This window comes from Pinus tabuliformis, chromosome 5_1 (assembly GCF_031772625.1).
Source record: "Pinus tabuliformis cultivar Carrire ecotype Pingquan chromosome 5_1, CPIR1, whole genome shotgun sequence".
Classification (NCBI taxonomy): Eukaryota; Viridiplantae; Streptophyta; class Pinopsida; order Pinales; family Pinaceae; genus Pinus; species Pinus tabuliformis.
In genome coordinates this window covers 820,798,819-820,809,234 of record NC_142305.1, presented here as the reverse complement: position 1 = coordinate 820,809,234, position 10,416 = coordinate 820,798,819, and the positions used below count along the sequence as shown (strand labels likewise).

General features: G+C 34.8%; 1 protein-coding gene across 2 annotated transcripts; it reads left to right on the top strand.

Annotated features, from left to right (window-relative positions):
• Nucleotides 1-3,318: 3,318 nt before the first annotated feature.
• On the top strand, nucleotides 3,319-8,223 carry LOC149167439 (protein LONGIFOLIA 1-like). Of its 2 annotated transcripts, XM_089432982.1 has the most exons (6): nucleotides 3,319-3,701; nucleotides 4,183-4,743; nucleotides 4,842-6,487; nucleotides 6,632-6,845; nucleotides 6,946-7,715; nucleotides 7,959-8,223. In XM_089432982.1, the coding sequence occupies exons 2-6, from the start codon at nucleotides 4,587-4,589 to the stop codon at nucleotides 8,064-8,066; spliced, it is 2,895 nt and encodes a 964-aa protein (XP_089289108.1). In that variant the 5' UTR covers nucleotides 3,319-3,701; nucleotides 4,183-4,586; the 3' UTR covers nucleotides 8,067-8,223. The 2 variants fall into 2 exon arrangements, with proteins under 2 accessions (XP_089289108.1, XP_089289109.1); XM_089432983.1 differs by having other exon boundaries at nucleotides 3,319-4,743.
• Nucleotides 8,224-10,416: the final 2,193 nt, after the last annotated feature.

Below are 10,416 nucleotides of genomic sequence, written 5' to 3'. Positions count from 1 at the left end.
AAATACTTATACTATTGTAGTTTACATTGTATTTAATAATAAGCCATTGTATTTGTTGATTTTGGCTAATTCTTACTATTTAGACTTGGCATTTCTCCTAAGGCAGAGGTGAGTTTGAGATTTGATCCATTGATCTATGAGAGATAAAATTTAGTTTAGTAGAAGTGTTAGGTTTCTTACTTTTGTAAGTTGAGTTTTTCCCTACAAGGAGTTTTTTTAGTTCTAAAATAATTGTTCTTTTCTATAATTTTTCTCTCAAGGTGAGGAAAGTTGAGATTTTGGTGTTTTATTTTCTTTCTACATTTTCTTTGATCATATATCTTCTCTTTTAATCTACTTTACGACTTTCAATGTTTCAACTAAATCTACTTCACACAACTTGGCCTTGTACCCTATATCTACAAAGGTTTTAGGAACCAACAATCTAAGTTTTGTCTTAATATACTCTCTCAACCTATTTATAAAGGTTACCACTTTGGCTCAATCAGTCAAATTCCACCATTGTCATGGATCCTTGTTGAATTTCATGAAAAATGTCTCATTTATCTTTGTAATAATTATCCCCCGAATAATAATTAAATTTGTTTAAGAAATATATATATATGTGTGGGGATGGAAGTGGAAAGGGTTCTGTGGGGTCAAACATATCATTATTAATCTGAATATTTTTATTTAAGGCTCTTTAACAATGATAATTTAACTTACACTGAAATTTAACAAAGATAATTTAATTTATAGTGAAATTGAAATTAATGTTGTCCTTTTAACTTTAAAAACTTATTAAACTAATATTAAATATTCATTAAAAAATTTCTTTAATAAATAATATATGGTATTTAAAATAATGTTGAATGTTCGTTAAAAAACCTTTTTAATAAAATAATATATGGTATTTGATGTGATAATATTATTTAAAACTTTAGTTCCAAATTATTTGATGTAATTAAAGTGCTAAATAATAATTGTTTTGGTAACATTAAGTGTTTGATGAAAACATATATATATTATTTAATGTGATTGGAATGTTAAACCATAATTGATTTGATAACATGATGTGTTTTATATGAGAAATTCATATAAAATTAACTTATCTATTTAATATATATACAAAAATATAAAATTTATATTTTATTATTATAATTATTTTATGAAATTGATATTGATATTAATATTATATTAATTACATACCAAAATACCCTCAATTTTATGTTCATTTCATATAAGGTTAAGCCAAATTCAAATTTTATATAAAATTAATACAATATTTTGTACGTATATGTGGAGAAGATTAAGAAACAAATATTATCCATTGACCCTCAATTTTATGTCCGTTTGATATAAGGTTAAGCCAAATTCAAATTTTGTATAAAATTAATACAATATTTTGTACTTATATGTAGAGAAGATTAGGAAACAAATATTATCCATTGACCCTCAATTTTACGTCCATTTCATATAAGGTTAAGCCAAATTCAAATTTTATATAAAATTAATACAATATTTTGTACCTATATGTAGAGAAGATTAAGAAACAAATATTATCCACTGAACCTTAATTTTATGTCCATTGCATATAAGGTTAAGCCAAATTCAAATTTTATATAAAATTAATACAATATTTTGTATGTATATGTAGAGAAGATTAAGAAACAAATATTATCCATTGACCCTCAATTTTATGTCCATTTCATATAAGGTTAAGCCAAATTCAAATTTTATATAAAATTAATACAATATTTTATACTTATATGTAGAGAAGATTAGGAAACAAATATTATCCATTGACCACAAATTTTATGTCCATTTTATATAAAGTTTAACCAAATTCAAATTTTATATAAAATTAATACAATATTTTATACATATTATGAAATTAGGAAACAAATATTATGAGAATGACATCTAAACTTAATAAATAATAAGATAAGATGAGATGGAAAAACCAATGATGAGGACATGTGTGGCTCTGACGCCATTTCATGGTTTATCTGTTAAGGTCGTTCAACGACATAAATAAAGACATATTGCAATAATTTGCATATTTTATCTCAAAATTCATTAAGTCACATTGAAATGAAAACTTGTAGAGGGATCACTTTTGAAATTTTGGTAGGAGTGGTTATTAACGCGGTCTTCCTTTTTTTTAAGTTACAAGCATCTTACGCAGACAATGGCATTTGGTCTCCACTCTTCAAAAACAACAATGGCGGTCTTAGGTAAGATTGCTGCTTTACCAAATGACATGGATGTCCTAACGAGGGAAAAGGAAAAATTAGTGACCCTCACCCTGCCTGCAAGGCCCTCCACTTAACTACTTTGAAAACTTTAACTTGTTTAAACACATTGACTTGACAAGATAGAAACTTGAAAGTAACCCTCCACCCACCAGAACCCCATGCACAATCCACTTCTTATAATGTCCAGGAAATCACTTTCCCAAATATCTAGGACACTGAAAGAAACAAAAGCCCCACACTGCAACCTCTGGCCCTCCACTAACGTGACAACAGTATGCTTTTGTCCTTCTGGATTTCACCACTGTAAGCTTAATAACTGGGCTAGATCAAAGATTAATGGATTGGACTCTGAATGTATCGTCGGCAGACCATGAATTAAATACAGTTTAAGAACACTAATTGTTGGGATTACAGTGGGTTGCTGTGCAGGGTCCCATGGGTATAATTCCGTGGAATAAAGAGAGAAGCATGTCATTGCTTTCCATCATGAAAGAATATGGCAATCTCTGGCACCTGCACATGATGTTATCACTGTGACCCTCTGTTGGCTGTTACCTATTGGTAACTGCCAGTCATCATTGGCTTCCACTCAGACAATGTAGGGCCCTCTGCTTACATTTAATAATGGCGGCCCCAACAACACCGTTTCTGGGAGTCGAAGTCGACATATTCAAATCGTTTCTCTCTGATTCGCTTTTTTGGAAAAAAAATACAAATCCCTAAGTTTTAATTTGGTTCAAATTGTATTAAAAGGCATATAAAGTTTTGCTCTCATATTAAAATTTTACATACGAATTGACTTACTCGTTACTGAGCAGTTATCGCCGGACAGATTAGGTTGCTCTCACTGCTGCTGGACAGAAAAAGTTGCAGCAGCACTGTGGCAGCCGTCCTGTTGCGGCCAAAAACAAAACAGATAATTTAGGCATTTTTTTGTAAAGTCCGAAGTTTTGAATTGTATTAGAATGCAAACAAAAAATATGGATACAGCATATAAATCTTCACTATAAATTTCTACCCAATATCGACGAAAAAAAATCACTGTTATCTTCAAATTAGCTTATTCCTTCCCGGCGCTTATAGCGGGACGATAACAAGTTGCAGCAACACTGGCAGCTGTCCTGTTCCGGCCAACACGAAAACAGAGAATTTATATTTTGGCAGAGTATCAATAGCCAACACAATCACATTAAAATACGGATCTGCTCATAGTTTGTTTTATCTAACAGTCGTGGAAGACCACGTTTTTCAATATTATAATGACTCATTAACCATCGCGTTTTGTTTTGTGGAAAAGCGTGTTCACTGTTTTGTCTCATCCGACTGTGAGCTGCGATGAAAAATCAAAGGAAAAAGATCAGTCTGCAAATTCTTCAGTGGGCACAATCCACTCAGAACGTTTGAGACTATGTTTGTCCGATTAGATCATTTATTGGGAAAGCGATCGAAAGCTATAAACGGCAGGTTATTCAAATTTTTATTTTTCCTCCTGTTTCTCTGAATTTAGAAAAGTTTAAAACCTGTGCTTAGAAGTTATCTAAACCAGTATGGTTTCTGCTTATATTAAATCTGGCCTTTTTTAAACTCAAATTTGCTAATGCATCGAAATAGCACTACCGTTCACGGGTTCAAGTACACATTCTCAAATGCTCATGTCTGTAATGTCTCTGTTTTCCACATAACTCCGGCAATTTCTCATTGCTTTATCCCGTAATATGCAAAGAAAATGCGCGCCCTAGCTTTCAGATAATTGGTTTTCCTGGAGGATGCTGCAACCTGCAACGTTCCGTAAAGGGCATGAATTTCCGGGAGAAATAAAATTTAATACCGAGTAGATACCGTTATGCTTAAACAGGCCATTGTAATTCGTATAGGCGTTGTATACCGAGGCCGCCCGGTTCCAACGTCTTTTTGCTCATAACTAAGCTTTCACGTGGTCTCGCAGAAACTCGATGCCTGGTGTCAGCTTTGCGTAGCCAGTGGCCACGGAGTGCAGTACGTGATCTGCCTTGTACTGATTGCAGCTTCAAAATGCTCTGTTCGCAACGACATTTCACTTTTTATTCAACCTAAGCCCGGCGGGTTTCTTATTCAACTCCCAAACAATCACCCTACTAACAATGGCGGCCACTGATCAATGTCCACATTGTATCAGAAGCGGCTGCAAATGTCCGACCGTAGTTCCATCCTCTAAGCCTGGATGCATGTTGAAGTTACTGGGAAAAGCTCAAAAATCTCAGCGGTTCCCTGGGGAGCTTTGCTCCATGATTCTCGCATAGTCTTTTAAGTTCTAAATATATCTGTTTTGAATCGTATTTACTAGCTCCTAGAACGCTGATTCAATAGAAGATGGAAAGAAAAATGTCTGGAAAATATAACCAGATCATATCTAGTGAAGATACTCCAGCGCTGGAAAAGAAGCGGCATATAGGATGCATGGCAGGGATTCTTCAGTTGCTGGATCGGCATCAGATAAATTTTTATGGCCACAAGAGGATTTCTGCCGGTAATTTATTAATTTGTGAATTTCTCTCATGTCATGAATCAAACGTCTGGCCCCGGGTTTCCTGAGATGTAATGCCGTTTTTCTATACTTTTGTGCAGATCGGTCGTCGTCTGGTTGCCGGAGGCCGAAGAATTCTCCATGTGTGGTGAATAGCGATAATCTTCCCTGCAGTACGCAACAACCGGCCAGGTTTTCCGTCGATTCCAGAAAGATAGTGAGACGTTCGCTGGATTTCAAAGATGTTGTGATAGATTCGTTACAGAGACTCGATCATCCTCTCAAGGCATCCGTTATTACATGCGGTGCTGCAGTTTCCGAGAAACCTGAAAGCATTAGGTTTTTTTCTAAGCCCAAGGATCTGTCACCGAAAAAATCTACGGACGTCAAGGACGCAGGTGAGCAAAATATACCACTGAGCCTATCGCCTAAAATCGCTGGAAAACCAATTGAAACGGCGGTCTCTAATGAATTGCAAGAAGTTCTTTCTGTCTCACCATGGAACCTAGCGGTGGATAATAATATCGAGAGTACACCAAGATCCTCGTTCGAATCCAGAAAATATGGGGTACCTCCAAGATTGTCGTTTGTAAAGGACTCCCCGAGGTTTTCATGCGACGGCAGGGAAATTTCCAGGCCGTCTACAATCGAGCGCAAAGATGCAGCTGTACTTCGGTGCTCTTCGTTGAAGGTGAGGGAGACATCCAAACTCTCTCCGGATACCCCGAGTAAACGTTCGCCGAATCTTGTTGCGCGTCTTATGGGGTTAGAGGAAATGCCTAACTCCAGCAGTCCGGTGTCAGCTTCTAAGATCATGGAATGGAAAAAAATGTCGAATACAAGCCCAAGGACTGGAAGAGCGTCTTTGGAATTCGGCAAATCTGTTTCTGAGGTAAATATTAAAGATCAAGAAAGCAATCGTAGTGACGATAATTCTGATTGCTTCAATGGCTCCGCAAATATAATGAAGATCTCTCATACCACCGTCGAAAGTCCATCTGCTCAGTCTCCTTCATCTCAGAAGCTGGACGAGGCACAAATTGCTGCATTTAATGTTTACGAGAAGAGGCGGAAATTAGTTGGAGAGCTAGAAAACTGCGACAGAGATCTTCAAGCTCTCAAGAAGATTGTAGAAGCCCTGCAGATTAAGGAGGCTCTGCACTCTGGAAGAACGTCAGAAAATGGGGAGACTCTTACTGATCATACACCTAAGCTAATAATGAAGCCTGCAAAGGTTGCAGCCAAGCCTGCTGTACCGTCTTCTTCGTCGATCTCTGTAGAGTCGGATAGCGCTCTTTTGTCTCCTAAGCACAATGTTAGACCGAACAGAACAGTATACCAGAACAATGGTGCCGAGGAATCAAAGCCAAGCAATACCTTCAGAAACAAAAACGTATCAAAGAGGATTAACTTTGTCAACGGCGATTCGCCAGTTGAGCAAAGGAGAAAACCTACGACTGGAAAATTAAAGATGTCTGGCGAAGGATCGACCTCAGCGCCAGCCTATCCATCAGGTCGTTCCCCATCATTAATGAACAACGAAGCTTTACCAAGCTTAAAGCTCAAGACCTCAAAGTCTGCCGCAAAAGAGCAAAGGAAGAACCTGGTTGATATGGAAATCAGAGTTGAAAAAAGAAGAGCCAGCGACGACGAAGAATCTCCAAACGGCGGCACAGACGCATTCAGTAAATTCAATCTTCAGAACTCCTATGTGAAAAGGAGCTTGGATTTTGGACCCGAAGCCAAGGTAATAAAAAAAATTCATTTTTGCTCTTCATTATACTGGTTTTTTTAACGTAATATTCCTCAAATCGACACTATTTGAAGGAAAATCCTATTATATTTTGTCCCATAGCGATGAAGTTTCATGACGATTTGATATTCCTGACAGAAAACAATGTCCAATGGTATAAACGAAGTTTCCAGAGCAGAGCTTAAGGCTACAGGAAAACCCCGTGAAATCGAGGCCGGAATGGACCTCTCCGCCGAAAATCCTTCAGAATGTCCCGAACAGCCAAGTCCTGTGTCGGTTCTTGACAGCTCATTCTACAAAGATGATACTTCTCCCATCCCTGTCATCAAACGTGCCACTCTAAATTTCCAAGGTAAGGAAAGAGGCAACATCCCTCTGCACCAGGATATTTAAAACACCGTTTATCTTCAACACATCGCAACTTTCTTTCTAAGTTCATTTTCCTTTTCCAGAAGAGGAAGCGAAACGGCCGGAAACTCTGCAACGCAAAGATGACTGGAATTGTCGAAGCTTTATCCCACGGAAGCCCGAGCAAGCAGAAAACGGGAATTCCAACGAACTCATGGACAAGGATCGGCATGGTAAAACACTAAGAGATCAGCATAATCAGCATAATCTGGTCCAAATCAAGTCAAAATTATCCGAATCCGCAGGGCTTAATTTGGCACAGAACAAGGCAGAGTCTCACGATAAATACAAGCGCAATGGTAAAAAAATTCCAGAACTTGATTATGTCAGACAGATCTTCACAGCGTCGGGTCTCTTGCAAATCCAAGAAGATCTTTCAGTTGGCATTTATTCGTCTGGCATCTTCCCAATCGACACTGAGATTTTCCATGACTTAGAACAACAACGCATGATAACTACACCTCTCGCAGACAGAGGAGATTGCAGCCTGTTGAAGCAAAATCGGTGGCTCGTCTTCAACACAGTGAATGAAATATTAAGCTGGAAACTTGCCCTGTCTCCATGGATACAGCTCGCCAACAGAATTGGAGGTTATAATCAGCTGAGCGGACGTGGCCTTCTGAAGCAAGTATGTACGGAAATTGAACAATTGCGGAGTATGGGCTGCGGGGATATTTGTGATCCTTTGCTTAATGTTTTGCAGAAGGATTTGGCGCGATGCAGGGACGAAGAGGGAGCAGAGATGGGCGAAGTAGTAATAGATGTGGAACGCAAGATATTCAGAGATTTGATTGATGAAACTGTTTCTGAAATGGTATGTTACAGCTCTGGATGCAAGGGACATCCACATCCAGCCCGACGCAACAGAAAATTCCTAATCTTCTGAGCTTAAATATTTTATCAATTAATTTTACAGCACATATGAATCAATATTTCTGCAAAATTTATATTAATGGAGAAATACTATATATTATTTTGCAGCTTTTCGAGAATTGTCCATTGTTTACAAGCTTGCAAAAATTATATTAATGGAGAAATACTATATATTATTTTGCAGCTTTTCGAGAATTGTCCAGTGTTTACAAGCTTGCCGAGACGACCACCACCAGTTCATTACAAGAGGCTGCAAGCATCCACCTGGAGGACAGCAAGATTAGTGGGTTAACTCAGATTGTATGAAAGAAAAGGTTCATTTAATTTATTTCATATAAAGTGCATTTTGTCTAAATTTGTCAATAAATGTGTATTGAGTTTGGTATAAGGTGTAACAGCAGGTTTAAAGACTTTCTGTCATGGTAATAATCCCATATTTTCATTTTAAGTTCGATTATTTAAACAAAAGGAGTGAAATTAAAAGCAAATCATTAATTATTTATAAGATTTTAATTGAAACGGATTTAAGTAGATTGTTTTTAATTATTATAGTGGAAAACCTAATTGTCATAATTTAGTTGAAATCGAACCAAATTGTGGATTTAAATGTGTTAGAGCAGCAAACAAAATTGCAATGTCAAAACATAAACTATGAGGGAATGACATGGGTGATGTTCGATAATGTTGCTCGCATTTATTTATATGTATAATAAGAAATAAAGGACAAGAATGTGTAATAAATAAGGTACGCAAAAGGAAAATAGCGATAGACATTGAGGGAGGTGAAAAAGCAGTAGTTAACTTGCCAATATCTAAACTTTCTTACGCAATTTTTCTGAAATATTATGTACTATTGGAAATGAGCTCTATGTGAGGAAGGTCAATTTTTCTATTTACGTATTATTTCAAACCTAAAAGAAGATGGAAGGTACATAAACTCCATGCAATTCCTTAAAAGTTCAAGGCATGTAATGGCCCAAATTTACTTGAGTCCACCAATGCCTAAGCACTCTAGATAAATATGGATGGGTGGTCAAAGATGCAAACGAATACCATGAATGTCCAAACCAGAAATCTGCTTAAACTTTGGTTGTATGTGAAAAGTGGGATATATTTATGTGCTTTGGTCGTATATGAAAGGGGCATGATTGCTTGCCAATGACATCACACTTTGCATATAATATTTAACAACTATTTATTTATAAATGAATGGTTATTAACCTATTTTTTATAATAATATTATTTCACTATTTTATATGGTTAAAGTAATATTTTGATTATACAATGAAAATAAATATTGATGATAGTGTACTTGTATAGGTTTATTTTAATCCTAAATTCATTAAGATCTGAGTGGGACTATCTTTTTATTAAATTTTTTTTATAATAACATTATTTCACATAATAGGGTTAAAGTATTATTTTTATTATATAATGAAAATAAATATTGATGATAGTTTACTAGTATAGGTTTATTTTAATCTTAAGATCTGAGTGGGATTATCTCTCTAGGTACACACTTCTTTTTAGTTGCAAAATTTGAGAAATGTTCACGCTTCTACAGACTTGATACTCTCATATTTAATAGATCGAAAGTGGTTTATGAAAACGTAATTTAGAATTATATATATATACATAGATAAAGGGTTGTATTGAAAATATATATGAATGTAAAATAATTTATTATTAAGAATGAGAAAATATAAATATAAAAATGAAATTGAAGCAATTTTCGTATATGTTTTATTTATTTGGAAAAGCAATTTTGAATTTTTTTTGGTCAAATACATATTAATGTTATCATTTTTATAATGCAATGTTTAAAAAATAATTTTGAATATTTTTTTAAGAATTACATCAAAATATATTTTGTTTCTATCTTTTTCAATGTCATGCATTTATGCTTTTGAGTTTAACAATAAAAGTAGATTCATCTTAAATTAAGGTGTATCAAACATAAAGAGGGATTAAATATCTAGACATGTAAATTTTTTAATCATTTAATTCCATGTGAAGTATTAATTCTTTTATATTAAATGACCAATATAGATCCTTTTCCTTTTAATCACAGATCTAGCAAGTATGTAGAAAGCTCAAAGTTTTTGAGGTATGTGTTTTTAGTAATTTGATCCACACACACACACATATATATAGAATGATAATGATTAAAAATGTCTACTGAGATCAATGAGGTCATAGAAGTGTTCCAATATCAGATAATTGCCCTGGCTTAACATGTCAAGAAAGTATATATATATTGGAATTCCAATGTAAATTATTATTATTATTATTATTATTTTCCAATTTTAAGGTCACGACCGCACCAAATTGGTGTATGAGATCCCTTTGTTTGTGGGACAAGGGACCAACTTTCGCCCAACTATATGACTGCTAAGTCTGTGAAGGCATACAGACTCTACCCCTCTAGTTTTGAACCTATGACTACTGGAAATGTACTTTTTTTTATATATCATATATACATAGTTAACAATTGAAATATTTCAATTCACATAAATATTGAAATATTTTATTTATGATCTATATTGAATTTTATTATTATTAATAAATATTTTTAACTGTTAAATACAAATTATATGTGTTAAGAATTTAATAAATTACACATATCCTTCTTATTAGAAAGT

Coding starts and splice junctions, on each gene's coding strand:
- LOC149167439 (XM_089432982.1), top strand. CDS start 4,587: ATGGAAAGAAAAATGTCTGGAAAATATAACCAGATCATATCTAGTGAA. Junction 6,488..6,631: donor ATTTTGGACCCGAAGCCAAG/GTAATAAAAAAA, acceptor TATTCCTGACAG/AAAACAATGTCCAATGGTAT. Junction 7,716..7,958: donor ATGAAACTGTTTCTGAAATG/GTATGTTACAGC, acceptor ATTATTTTGCAG/CTTTTCGAGAATTGTCCAGT.